Source organism: Tasmannia lanceolata, unplaced genomic scaffold (genome assembly GCF_043159265.1).
Source record: "Tasmannia lanceolata isolate RefF3 unplaced genomic scaffold, GAP_Taslan_0.1 ptg000044l, whole genome shotgun sequence".
NCBI lineage: Eukaryota > Viridiplantae > Streptophyta > Magnoliopsida > Canellales > Winteraceae > Tasmannia > Tasmannia lanceolata.
The window spans coordinates 24,226,122-24,240,209 of record NW_027518721.1 but is presented as its reverse complement, the minus strand read 5'-3'; the positions used below and the strand labels follow the sequence as shown (position 1 = coordinate 24,240,209).

The following is a 14,088-nucleotide window of genomic DNA, read 5'->3' as shown; positions in this document are numbered from 1 at the left end:
CACCCCAAGTTTTTGTTAAGAAACAACCATGTGCAGATGATTCTGGACCTTTGTGTACCCTGTGAGTCATGTGAGTCAATCTATTATGGCCCGTCAGATTAACGGTCCTGATTACCAATAACATATACCATGTTACATTGCACCATGGTCATTTTTGTAAATAAAAACGAAATTTTCCTACCAAGTAAGACTCTCGAGTGTACATGTGACGGCTATGAATTTGTCTGTTATCCCTTGTCAATATATATGTAATTGTTAGAAGATCAATTTCACTCTCATAACTAGCACACACAGTCACTCTCTCTCTCTCTCTCAGCATCAGCACAACCATATTTTGATATGTTCACTAACCCGTCTTGTCTTTTAGTATTTAAAGAGCTGTCCAAAGGTTTTGACATTTCCCACAAAGCTCGAATTAAAAAAAAGACAAGATTGTTTTGTGCAAATATTAAAACATGATTTTGCTGATATCATTTCACTACATACAATGCATTTATTTTAAAAAATATCACTTGAGCCCACTTTATTCGATGCTCCAAACCATTCATTTGTTTTGCCCCTAAGTAAATAGGCCTTACTCCTAAAAATCATTTCCACATGATGATCATAATTCAGAATTCTTGGGATATGTAGAGAATTATATATGGGGGCGTCCATCTCTAGATCGGAGGGTTAGGATCATCCAATCGATATGATTTTGGAGAAAGGCCGGTTTACTATCTCCCCCCTCTTTAAGCATGAGCACCTTTGTGGAGGTGGCAACAGCTGAATTGTTTAAATCTTTTAATAAGGTAGGCATGCTGTATTTTAGAAAAATTATCAGCACTGTACTTGGAAACATCATATATGATGCATATTTTTTTTTTTAAAAAATTACTTATTCCCACTTTGTTTGAAGATTTCTGGTCCAAATAAGGGAATGAGGTTACCATCTTCGTCCATATCTTCTTCGCCAAAATCTTTTACTTCTTTGACACCTGCTTCTCTTTCTTGCACTATAGTTGTTGTGATAACTTGATCAAAATGCAGGGACAGTGAAGTCCATGGGAACAAAGGCGCCTGCTTCTATTTCTTGTACACTAGGATTACCACTATACCTTGATCAGTGTTTACATGACCTTCATCTCTTACTTCTTCAGCTTCATTTCTCTCTAGTCTACCCTCACCTTCTTCAATATATCTTTCATCTTCACCTTCTTCAATATATCCTTCATCTTCTCGTACTCTATTATCGGCATTATCAACTTCATGAGTGTCTACAATGGGCTCTAAGATGAACACTCTCACCTTTTTTAGCTTTGCCATTCCAATAGATTCTACATAAGACCAAATCAAACGGCACCTGCAAGTGAAATAAATCATTAGACTAGAAAACAAAATATAGACTCCAAGTAGACAATCATATTAAAATTAAGGATTACATGCTTAATGAAAGGAGTGAATGGGGAATGACTGTCAACCCACCTTCATATTATATTCAATTCCAACGGTCTCGAACTCATGCCTGAGCCGGTCTGTTTTTCTTCCACCCGGAGGTTTTCCTTCATAAAAGACCAGGGTTCTTTGGGAACCAACTTCCTTATTAGTACTGTCTTTGATGGACTGAGATTTTCCATTGGCCTTCCAGCAACCTGCTTCCCCGACTGCACGGTTTGGCCTTGATCCATTTTTGTACTTTCGCTCTTTTTGGGTGAAAAAAATACCACTTTTCCTTCCGAACTGGCCGATCTGAGAAGCACAAAAATAAATAAATAAATAAAGATTTAGTACTTAAAAATGAAACAAAACAAAAATCACTATAATAAAAATAGCAATAACAAGAGAAGAAAAGTGCCAACAAAATAAGGCCGTCTGGCTGTCAACTTGTCCCCTAAAATCCTGGGGGTTTAAGGGTTTGGGAAGGCTCTCATTTTTTGAGGGCTCTAGGCCATCGTTTTGGGTTTAAAAAATAGAAGCTTGAAGAGGGTTTCAAGGTTGCAGTGCCAGGGTTCTAGGAATTTGAAGAATAAGAAACCATCACCTATTTTGTATCTGGGCAGAGAACCTTGTTGGAGATTTTGAGGGAGATTCAGGGTAGGGTTTGCATCGAGGAGAAAGAGAGGAGTACATCTAGGGTATTGGGAAGAAGCTTTGAAAGAAGAGAAAAGGAAAGAAGATTCGGCCACCACTATCGTTCCCATTGTGACCGGCCGTTGTTCCCATTGCGGCCGGCCGTTGTCATCGTTACCATCTACTACCAACTCTATTTCATCACCGCCAACATCATCCTAGATTTGGGGTTGCTTTGGAGAATGAAAATCAAAAGAAGAGGAGGTCAAAAAATCGGGAGGCCGGGAGGAGGCCGGATCTGGCTGTGGAGTCCGTCGGGAGGTCGTGGAGGCAGTCTGGAGCAGGGAAGCAGGATTCGTACCTGAGGGTGGGGATTCGCGATTCCCCGAATCGCGAATCGGAATCGTGATTCGATTCGATTCCCCGATTCTGGGGAATCCCAAATCGATTCCGTCGGAACCCCGATTCCCAATTTTGGGAACCCCGATTTCCAATTTTGGGAACCTCGATTCCCAATTTATGGAAACCCCGATTCCCACTTTATAGGAACCCCAATTCTCAGGTGATTCTCTGCGAATCCCAACTCTCCAGCGACTCCCGGCGAATCTCCGTCGACTCTCTGGCAAACCCACGATTTCCGCTTTCAACCATCCCAGGAGCCTTCGATTCCCGCTTTCGAATCCCGAATCGAATCCTGCCCTGGCAACCTTGGTCTGGAGTCCGTCATTAGGCCTCTTACGCTGGATATGGAAGGTCACGGAAGGCCGTGGAGATCGGATCTGGAGGCCGTGGAGAGAAGAGAGGCTGTGGAGGCCGGACTTGGAGGTATTGGAAGGTTTGTGGGCTACCGAATCTGGAGGTCTTTGAGGCCGTTGAGGCCGGACTTAATGGGGGTCCTCCGGGATTACATGGTGGTGCGAGATGAAGTCCGCCGGAGATTGGGTGATGAAGATCTCATCAAAGAAGGAGAGAAACTTCCAAGGAGGGTCAACTTTTCCCGAGAGCCAACTGATCACATTTAAGGAATCACCTTCTACAACCACTTTATTATAAGAATCTTTATTCAGATGCTTGATGCCATGGAAAGCCCCCCTAACCTCCACTTCACTAGAAACACATATGCCAATAGGACCAGAATAGGCCCACATGACCAAATCAGAAGCATCTCTGCATAGACCCCCAACACCTGAAGGACCCGGATTGCCCATACAAGAACCATCAAGTTTAGTTTAATAAAATCATTAGGAGGGGCTTCCCACTTTTGTACAATCATGGATCTTCTCTCCCTATCATTGCACACTATCCTCCAACCCTCCCAGAGATCAAAAGCCGATACAAATCTAAACAAAGGGGTACTTCTAGCCCACAATATTGAGACCGCAATAATTTTGATGTAAAGCCTATACGGAGATTTAGCCACCCCATCAAACACCCTATAATTCCTCTCTTTCCACATAACCCACCAAGAGGCCAAAAGACAAATCTTCCACAAAACCTTCCCTTTCTTCTTCCAAGGATTCGACCCCCAACTCTTAATCACCTCGGGGATAGATTTTGAAAAAAACCGAGCATATTCCAAACTGCAACAGAATAAGGCCCCAAACCTCTCTAGTAACCCTGCAGTGGATAAAAAGATGATCTATAGAATCTCCATCTTCCAAACATAAGGGGCAATTGTCCACTAACCACATCCCTCTTTTTCTAAGAAAATCCATTGTTTGAATGCGACCACGACTCATTGCTCAACCAAAATAAGGAAACCCTAGGAGGGCACTGAAATTTAAGCATACATCATGTTTTTGGATATTCATTAATTATTGGTATTGATAATGCCATTCAATTTTTTCTACCATTCACAAAAGTTGGGTATGAGTATAATCGAATGAGAAATAATGATTATATGTATAGGCCCAAATCGTAGTAACATAATCAATACAAGCCCAATATATATGTATAGATAAAGAAACTGTACATTGAGATGGTACTGTATAAGAGAACAGATTGAGGTCACTCTCTGGAGTTAACTAGACGGGTTGACATAAGGCAGCGACACATTTGGATTGGTTGTGTTCATTGATTCAGGTGAAGTCAAGACTAGAATGGCATCCCCCTTTACATGGGCGCATATACAACTGGTGCTTCCGGACTATGTTATGCCAGAGTATGCATCGAAGTCGAAGCTGGGGTTGATCTTCTAGATCATGTTGAAGTCAAAACTTTGTTGTGCACGACCTACCAAAAAGTGGAGTATGATGGAGGCCCCCTTCCTGCAAAGAATGTAAGACATTCAACTATTCTGATGCTTCTTGTCCAAAATACCACAAAGCTCCTACAAAACCGCACAAACAAGAATGGAGGCCTGTTAAAAAACCTAGCTAGTTCCAAATGCAAACCTCCAAGCCCCCCCCCCCCCCCCCCCTGCAAATACAGCTCATCCAACATTGCCTCCGAGGGGAAACCATTCAAGACCTCAAAAGATCACTTCTAGTATTACCCAAAATCCATTCTTTGTTCTCCAGGAAGAGGAGGAAGAGTCTGAGAAAGAAGAAAATCCAGAGAAAGACAGAAGCAATGAAGATTCCGGTACCCAAGGAGATTGTCAATGCACTGAAAAATCAAATGTAGACCAAGGAAAGGAGACTGATGACGATAGTGATCCCCAAAGTTTCAGAAATTAAAGAAGATCATGAGAGCAAGGAAATTTAGCAAGAAGATGAAAGAAGCCTTGGATCATTAGGGGCTTACGTATGTTGTCTGGATCTAGAATTCGGTTGTTTTAAGGTTTGATTTCAAGGGTATCATGTCCTTGGTTGCTATGTCCCCTTCCTTATTCATTATTCTAAGGATTGGGGAGTGGTTTTGTTGCTTTTATTGTATCATCTTTCTTTAATTAATATTCTGGTAGGGGTCCGCCTAACCCCAGCTTACCGATAAAAAAGAAGAAGAAGTCAAGACTAGAATGATTGGATGGAGCATGTAGCTGATCCTTCTAAGGCCAATAGTCGTCTGCAGTGATAATAGACAAGTCCGCAAATGGGGAGGCGGACTCTTTAGCTAGGAGTGGGGTTAGGAGGTTGGAGTTAGAGTGGTTTGACTTCCTTCCTCCTTTGAATTGTTATGTTTTTGTTTGTTGTATTGTTCTCTTGTATTTTTGGTGGGGTCCATCTCGGCCCTCTTCCTATCTTAATGAAATCATCCTGCCATCTCAAAAAAAAAAAAAAGACAGGTGAAGATACCAACAAGAACTCTTCAAGGTTGCTATGAAACAAGTCGAGGTGGAGATTCTTGGGGGTTGTGTCTTATTTTCGTACTTAGCAACTCTCTTTCAAGTTTCATAATATGACCAGAACACTAGAGATAAAGAGATGACGACTTAAAAAAGTGGATGGGTTCTTTTATGTTTTCTTTGTTAGGCTAGGAATAGCTTAGGGTTTTAAGAGAACCTCCATATGTAAGGATTCATGTAATTTTCAAAAAAAAAAAAAAAAAATTGTGTAAAACCCTAAAGGTGAGACACCACACAAATCTCATGAGACAGTTTATGAGGAGAAAGGCAGGGTTAGAGAGAGTTTATTTTAACAGAGAGAAAGGAAATTATTACGGTTGTAAAGAGTTTTTGGGATCGCTTGTAATCTTGTTTTCTCTCTTATTGTAAATTGGTTATTGTCCTGTGCACATAGGCTTTGTTGCTGAACCACTTACATCTTTGTGTTCTTGTATGTACTTCGTTTTCTTTGTATTTTCTCATGTTATTGATTATCGTGTGCATGTGTTATGAACCCAAATCCATTCACAACATGATTGATCTTCTTTGGGGGGGAGATCAGCCTCTCAACCCACTTAGAGGAAAGGACCACTCCTTTGTGTGGAAAACACAATTTCTAGGACAAATTTCTTCATTCCTTTAAAAAGACTACTTACATGCTATTTATTAGAAATGGAAAACCCACTTGGGAGACACTTGACCATTTCCTCTAAAACTCCTACCCAAGCCGATCTAGATATTGTAACCCTTATCTCTAAGACTCCTACCCATACCAAACAAGTAGAAACCAAAGTCGAAAAATTATATTTTATTCCACTCTATGTGGGACCCATCAGGCATGTAACATTCCACCTGAATTTAAATCAACCTCGTTATAGATTAAGCATTAGTTAGTTGTTAGGGAGTTTGAGGAGATCTTGTGCAATGACTTCCAAAATACTTTTTCTCCTCTTTTGCTTTTTTTGCTCTCCCTCATTTTCTTCCTCTCTTTGTCTTGTAATCAGTCATCATTTTGCATGCCGTAGTTAAGAGGGCAGCTCTATTTTCAAACAGATCTCATTTTGTTGTTCATCAAAACCATTTTACCGTACATTTTTTAAATGATTGAGATTTTGACACACGAACGATTGTGGATGGGGATCTTCTCAGAATCGACAAAGCTGTCTCTCATATAAAAAAAATAGAAAAATAAAAAAGAAGGGGGAGAAACAAATCCGCATTTATCCAATCCTTTTATTTATTTATTTATTTTTTGAGAATTACCTTCGAATTAGATAGTTGTAGCAATCTCTCACATAAAATATAAAAATTAAAATTAAAAAAGAAAGGTTGATAAAATCTGATCTTTTGATGCTGTGGGTTCAATCCCAGCTTACCAAATAAAAGAGAAAAAAAAAATCTCATTCAATTTTTCATATTCTACGCGACAGTCAGTCAATAAAAAAAGACATAATTGAGACGGTATTTTGTAAATACGTAATTATCTTGAATATATCAACCATTTCTTTATTTTCCGATCGCCTGGATCGGACAAAAGAAACAACAAAAAGGAATGTAATGAAACTAGAGGATTAGAAAAAAGAGAGAAATAAGGAGAGATTGAGATGCACTTGATTTACTTGCTTCCAAGGCCGAAGAGACTCATGGTTTTGTGAGAGATATTTTAGGGTTTCGTGGTTGTGGTTTGGAGGCTCTCTTCTCTTCTTCTCTTATGGTCTGAGTATGGGGCAATCTAATTGTATTTTTGGATATAATATATGAAAAAGAGGGAGAAAGCTAAAAAATACAGACTGGCATCCAGGTAGAACACCCGCCAGGTTTCTCACTTCCAGGCGGGAGGGCTATTCTTCAGCTTCAAAAACGTCCCAACGTAAAATGAGTGAGAGAGAGAGAGAGAGAGAGAGAGAGAGAGAGAGAGAGGGCTTTATAGCACGTGTGGCAAGTTTTATGGTGATCGTTGCCATTGATCTTGTGGGCCACCACTTGTATGACAAAATCTCGGTGGTCCTAATAATTTCATGGGCCACCTTCCTGGCGTTTTCCCGTTGGATGTTGATTGTTATCTAATTCCAAAAAATGATCAGACGGTTCAGATTATTTAGCTGTTACATTTTTATGTTGGAGCTCCAAAAAGATCAATGCATTATCATCATCTCTCTCTCCCTCTCTCCCTCTCTCCCCAGGCTGGGATTTGCTAGCAAACCCTTATAGGTTTAGTAGTAGCCAAAAAATTACTCCAACTAAGGATCCAATATTTTTCAAAACATATTATACGGTCCATTTCATAGGATGATCCAAAACCGTTCCTTTGTTGGACCACAACATAAATAGGATGGGCCCTAAAAATCTTTTCCATAGGATGATCCATCTTGGATCGATTTTAGGTTGAAATATCCAACCCAACCCAGGTCGGTTTGGGTTTAAAGAAAAAGAAAGCCATAAACAGACTTGACCTGACATGAACATAAGATTAAAAAAAAAAAAAAAATTCTTCTTAAGGCCCTTTTTGTATTGTAAGAATTTTCTGAAAAAGTTTGGAAGGTAAAAATATTTCTAAAAGTTCCTACTATTTTTTTTAGGACCAATAAAGATAACTTGAACCAACTCTATTCGACTTTTATGTAGAGGGACCTTCACTTTATGATTAATATCCCTCTAAATTAATCATATCATTTTCTTCATAATTGTGAATGAAAAAAAAAATCCATCAGAAATGTTTTCCTTGCAATCCCAATCAAACCCAAGAAACTATCTCTGGTAGGGTTAGACTTAGGGGTGCAACTCGGGCGGGTCGGGTTCGTGTTGAGGCCATCCCGAACCTAACCTGAGCAACCATTTACTCAACCAAAACTGACCCAACCCGAGTTCCAACCCTACGAGGTTCGACCCGACCCGACCCGAGCAGCCCTTTTTGCCAACCTGACCAAACCCGAGATTTTAAGCTTAAAAACTAAAAAAATTATTAAAAATTTCGGGTTGAACTCGGGTCGGGTTGCCCAAGCCCTCAACCTGAACCCGAACCCGACTTGAACTCAATCCAACCAGAGTTTTTTCCGGGTTGAATCCGCCGGATTCGGGTTGAGCCCGCCCGAGTTGCACCCCTAGTCAGACTTATGAATCTTAGTTTTCCCCATAAAAAACCCTATCTAAGACAGTTTCTCTAGTAGGGTAGAGTTCTAGAAAACCTAACTGCCCGACTTGAGTTGCAACCCTACTAAATAATGCTCGAGTAGACCTCATTGTAGTACAATGAGCACTCCCAATATCAAATAGTGGATCCCACCTTTGATTGATCTGATCAGTCCATTTGATAGGTGTTGCATTGGATTTGTAATTTTTGTCATCGATTGTGTAGTTTTTTACCACCCATTTTCAATGACATAAAAAAACACATTTTTGGATGTTAGGATCCCACGATTGTCATGAGTTTTTAGTCATAATACATTCAAGTTGACGGCTCAGATCAACCGAAACTGGGGCCCATAATACCATATTGAGCAATGCCATATCTGGTAAAAGAAAAAGAAAAATGAACCACCAAAGCGAAAGACCGTTTAATCGAAGTGAGGAGTGCCATTATAAGAATCGTGACACTAGTGAACCATCTAGGTGATGCTAGTGGCCCATCTAAACTGGACAAGTTGAAACCCAATCTAGACTATTCATCTAGTGGGTCCCATTGAGACACATCCATAATAAAGTCTTGTGAATAGAATTGGTGGACATTACTATTGAATAATGTGGACCGTTCGTTATATTTCTATTTATTGTCAGCTATTCTAACTGTCATTATCGCCAGAGCGGTGACACTTTTGGAGCATGGGCTGCATGGCCCATCCCTAATGGGGCCCACCAGATGAATTGTCCTCATTATCAAGTTGTAGTCCCATCTGCCCAATCATGTTCACATGATTAAGAACAAGGTCCTCAAAAAAACTATACAAATTAAGAAAATGGATGCCACATAGATGAAAATGATTTGGACCTTTAATTTTGGTGGGCCCTGTCGCTGATCGATCACAATACAAAACATCAAATTGATTGAACAATCCTAATCATCCAGCAAAGAATTTCTTTGGATAGCTTTCTTTCCAGTTAGCCGTATGCATTCCTCCAATCATATAGTTAGGACCACCTAATGAATCAAACGGTGTCTCTATGTATGTTGGCATCTAGCTACCTGGTTGTTGAAAGGGTTTTGTGTGGATTTTGATGGCCATGTTAGCAAAATTTCTATTTGGTTGCATATAGAGCTTCAAACCACCAAAAGGCTACTTGGCTTGTCTCCTTCTTGTCTGCCCATATGGCATACCAGCAAACTACTAACAAAATCTAAATAAAAAATTACAAAAAGTAGCTTTTTGCTAGTAGAGTCTTGGAATTTTTGTTTTCCCTCTCTTTCTCTCCCTTTCTCCCCAAAAGTCACCACTACTCTATGAGGTAACTACGTGCAACCAAACTGACGTAAGGTAGTAGAATTCGAAGATACAAAAATCATTTTTTTTCCACCACAATAATAATCTTGACCTGTTCCAAAATCTCGGTTATGCTTGAGTAGGTTTAATGGCCTTTTGCATAATCTTCTCTGTGGTTAAGGTTAATCACATTGACGTGAGTATTGGAACATAGGCTCACCGCATAGTTACCGAAAACTTCCTAGTCAGATGGGAAGCTTGCTTCTACCGAAGTTATATTCTTCTCACTTTTTAAATTTAGAAGTGCTTCCCACATGCTTCCTACGCGCTTTCTATACATTTCCTCTTAATTAAGAGTAGACTTTTTGTTCAGATAGATTTTTCTTAAAAGAGTGTTTTCTATTTTTGATAATGTGGTATGAACACATTTAAATAATATTTAAAACATTCAAATAAAATTTATGTGAATTATTTTTTTTTCAAAATTCCAAAAAATTTACTTGGATTCAGTCCACAAAGATAAGGTAGTCGTATAATATATGGTTGTAGTGTAATGGAGACTTATCCCATGTTACATGCTATTTAATTTGTTGCATTCCCTAAGGACATTTGTATTTTGGGAAAGATGGCTTTTTTTTTTCAAAAAAGGATGTGTCGAAATTTAATTGGGTATGAGAGAGGGGTAAAGTCTCGCTCAAAAACATCTCAAAAGTTGCCAAGAAAACCATACACAAGATGAGATCACGATCAAATCGAGAGCTGCATACGTTGTGGGGGAGGTGATCGAGATACCACTATAAAGAGAAAGCAGACGTGTCTCTTGGGGGAAGGGGATAAAACCCACGATGGAGGTAGACGATCCCAAGAGATGATCTCCGATTAATCCAACGGCATGAATTTATCCCAAACAACATCGGATCGAATCTGACGCCCATCGGAAAAAAAAGGAAAAAACATCCGACGATTAGAGAGAGAGAGCTTCCCAAAATCGTAAATTAATTCGAGAGAGTATCACACGGCCAAATCTTGAGACCAACTTTCGAGTGGAGTGAAACCCACGCCCAAAAAACCAGTTTCAATCCCAGGATTGAGATAGAAGCAGACGTCTTCGTGTTGAATACGATTTGGAGGAGAGCAAAATCATTAGAGTGAAGCCTACGATAAAAAATTAGGGTTTGATATTAATGCTTCAGGATTGTCAGAGTCAAGCAAGGTTGCTTGAAACATTACTCCCTAGGTATCTAATTTGGAATACCTAGACTGCTGCCTCCAGCCTCTATATATAGAGATACACTAGGGTTATAACCAGTTAATGGGATCTAGCCCAATTATACTACACCGTTCCACTATCTTATTGGGCTTATATTAAAACATAATAGGGTTATATTATATACCCAACATTCATGTCTAACCATTCCAGCATCATCATGGCTAAAGCCAGCCAGTGTTTGTTGCTTCAATTCATATGCACTTGAATAGGATTTGGGTCTAATGTTGTGAAAGATGGAGGAGACAAGAAATCAGTTTACAGAAATCCATGGACTTCTATGCCAATTTGAAAATAAAAAACCCAATTCAAATATACTAAACCAATAGAAACATGATTTAGAGTCATGAGTACAACAAATTAAACAAAGATACATAGAATTTGACACATTATCATTATGATCAGAAAATTCCTTAGCCTGACCACAATTTTTTTGCATCAAGAAAACGAAACACAACAATCAAAGAAGAGCAAACATTTCCTGAGAATTAAGCTTAGCCAGTTCCTCCAAGGACAGCTTTGAGCTTCTTCACCTGAGCATCATCAAGGAAAGTGGTCTTCTCCACTAATGGAGATGGAAAGTCACTGGCAAACAATGCAAAATCTAAAATTTGGAGCCCCGGGGTCGGGCTACTGAAGCTAACGAAAGCCACGGCCTGAATTCCACCGCCGTTCACTTGAAAATGCAACAGCCCTTGAGGAAAAACCATGATTTCTCCCTTCTTAAGTGTCTTAATATAGACGGTATTCGCCGAAGAAATAAATCCTGCAGTTATAAACCCTTGAGTGACCACTATGAGCTCTGACGCGGCAGGATGAGTGTGGAGAGGGATCACACCTCCAACAGCGAGGTCTAAGCGGGCTATTGAGATTCCTAGGCCATTGACCCCCGGGAATTGAGGGGTAAATGCTGGTGTAACAGCGGCTTTAATGATGTTTGAGAGATTTCCGGCCGTGACTAGGCCGGAGTAGGTAAAGTCATCGACGGTGAGTGTAGACGGACTCTTGCATGGGAAACCTACGGGGGTTTCTTGGGCTTTTAGGTCCGCCACGCAGAAGTCCGCTCCATGAGCAAAAGAGAAGAAGGAGAAGATAAAGAAAATTTGGAAGAGGTAGAGAATGTGGAAGAACTTCATTTGTGTGATTCTAAGTGTGTAGATGTGTTTTCTCTATGAGAGGAAGGGGTTAGTAATATATATAGGAAGCAAATAGTTTCTCCTTTTACCCTTCAATGCCTAGTTGGTTAGTTGCCATGCAGACCTTTACGTTAAAGGTAATTTTGAGCAGGGTAATTTTGAGAAGGAAAACACAACAGAAAGGACAAACGTTGAGCTGTGTATCATGTGACCATCTACCTCATGGAAGCAAACAAAAATACACTTTTTCTTGTTAAATGGAAGAAAAAAATTATAAAAAGGCTTTATTAAAGATAAGGGGAAATGATTTTACACACCCTTCCCAGAATTTACATGCACCCACCCTTTTGTTAGGCTTTTCCTGAAAATGGAGAAAACTACGAACAAAAGGAGGTTTAAACGTAGCCATTTTGTTCCGGCAAGACCCACCGCTAGACATTCAATTACAGCTAGCCACTCAAAGCAAACAATAACAAATGGCCACCGTAACCCACGAAATTAGAGCTAACAAATTGTGCAATTCAAGTATGTAGTGAAATAAAGAAACAAAACAAGCAAATAAGAGACAAGAGATTTACAATGTTCGGCACTTGGCCTACTCCACGAGCAATTCAGCAAGTAGAAAATTCACTATGAAGTATGGAAAATTACAAACAGGGCTAGGATGAGAAACGATCAAAAGAACGTGGAATTAAGGATGAGAAATGGGGATCATCTTTAGTGCGGATCATCCTAGCCCATCCTAGCCCTGTGATCGGAAATGGATGTAGACCTACTGGGTTTGATGGCCCACTAAATCAAAGGACCCGATTGAGTATCAACAAACAGATGTGCCAACGTATATGCTGATGCATTATGATTGTTTTTTGTTAACGAAGAGTGTGATTGCCTTGCTTTGTGATCTAATATAGCCCACCTCTACATAGCGACCAACACAAATTGCCAAATTTTGGACATACTCTGAAAAACTAACGACTTTTTTTTCACGTAAAATTTTGATACTTTAAAATTTGAGAAAATATAAAAATTCATGTGCCTTTTACAATGATTTGGAACATTCTAATTAAATGCAAACTTTTAACATTTGGTAGTAGAGGAATGCTATACTTTTAAAGTGCTATTAAAAATGCACTTCAGTGACTTGCAACCAGTGGGGCACCCTCTCATCTTATTTATGCTAGGGCGCCATTGAGTTCAGCATTCCTCTTGGCGGTATTACCTTAGTTTAATGTTCTAACTTTTAACACAGTCCTCCTCCAACTCCTCCTCCTCCTCCCCCTCTCTCTCTCTATTTAAATTTGATTTATTAATATCATCGCGGTTCACTTCGGTTGAACTTTGGTTGGACCGGTTTGGACCCACTGGGACTTTTCTAGTTCGATCACTGATCATGATCCTTTTCCGTTTCGATCATCGATTCAATTTTTAAAACACCGATTTAAATTAAGTTATATATAAAAAAGATCAGTTCATAGTATCATTCCCTTTATCAAATACCCAAATAATGAGAAGGCGGGTTCAGTAAGATTGATTATATTTTCAGAAGGGAAATGATATATTCACTCCTTTAATTTTCTTACTCGAGACAGCCCCCTCCAGTGTGTAAAAGACTAAGTCGTAAATACACAGTATAGTGAAAGCAAATAAGGGAAGTGTTTAATGAAGTGAGGAGTGTCATTATCAAAATAAGGGAAGCCCGGTATCTTTTACTGTCAGATTGATTATATTTGGAAAATATTTTGAGTACAAAATATTAAGTCTTCTCCATGAATTTATATGTACAATTAAAAGGGTTGAGATAATAGGGGAAATATCATTGTCTGGTCCATAGGGTTTGCACATGGAAAGGAGGATATGGGAAGAGAGAGAAGTTCATAAGAAGACATACGACAGCTAAAAGGAGTCTCAACAACTCTTTGGGTCACTTTGGGCCATGAAATGAATGTGTGGTCTGTA

The 14,088-nt window shown here is 39.5% G+C and overlaps 1 protein-coding gene and 1 long non-coding RNA gene across 2 annotated transcripts; both read right to left on the bottom strand.

Moving 5' to 3' along the window:
* Positions 1-954: 954 nt before the first annotated feature.
* On the bottom strand, positions 955-2,647 carry LOC143863825 (uncharacterized). The gene is made up of 3 exons (XR_013240995.1): positions 2,411-2,647; positions 1,465-1,728; positions 955-1,342 (listed from the first exon to the last, which is right to left on the bottom strand). It is a non-coding gene; the product is annotated as an uncharacterized LOC143863825 (long non-coding RNA).
* Positions 2,648-11,283: 8,636 nt separating this feature from the next.
* On the bottom strand, positions 11,284-12,181 carry LOC143863858 (auxin-binding protein ABP19a-like). The gene has a single exon (XM_077374638.1). It carries the CDS (start codon positions 12,130-12,132, stop codon positions 11,491-11,493), a length of 642 nt encoding a protein of 213 aa, XP_077230753.1. The 5' UTR covers positions 12,133-12,181; the 3' UTR covers positions 11,284-11,490.
* Between the last annotated feature and the right edge of the window lie 1,907 nt (positions 12,182-14,088).

What these genes read in the sequence shown, in the direction of transcription:
- LOC143863858 (XM_077374638.1), bottom strand. Translation starts at nt 12,132, where the DNA reads ATGAAGTTCTTCCACATTCTCTACCTCTTCCAAATTTTCTTTATCTTC.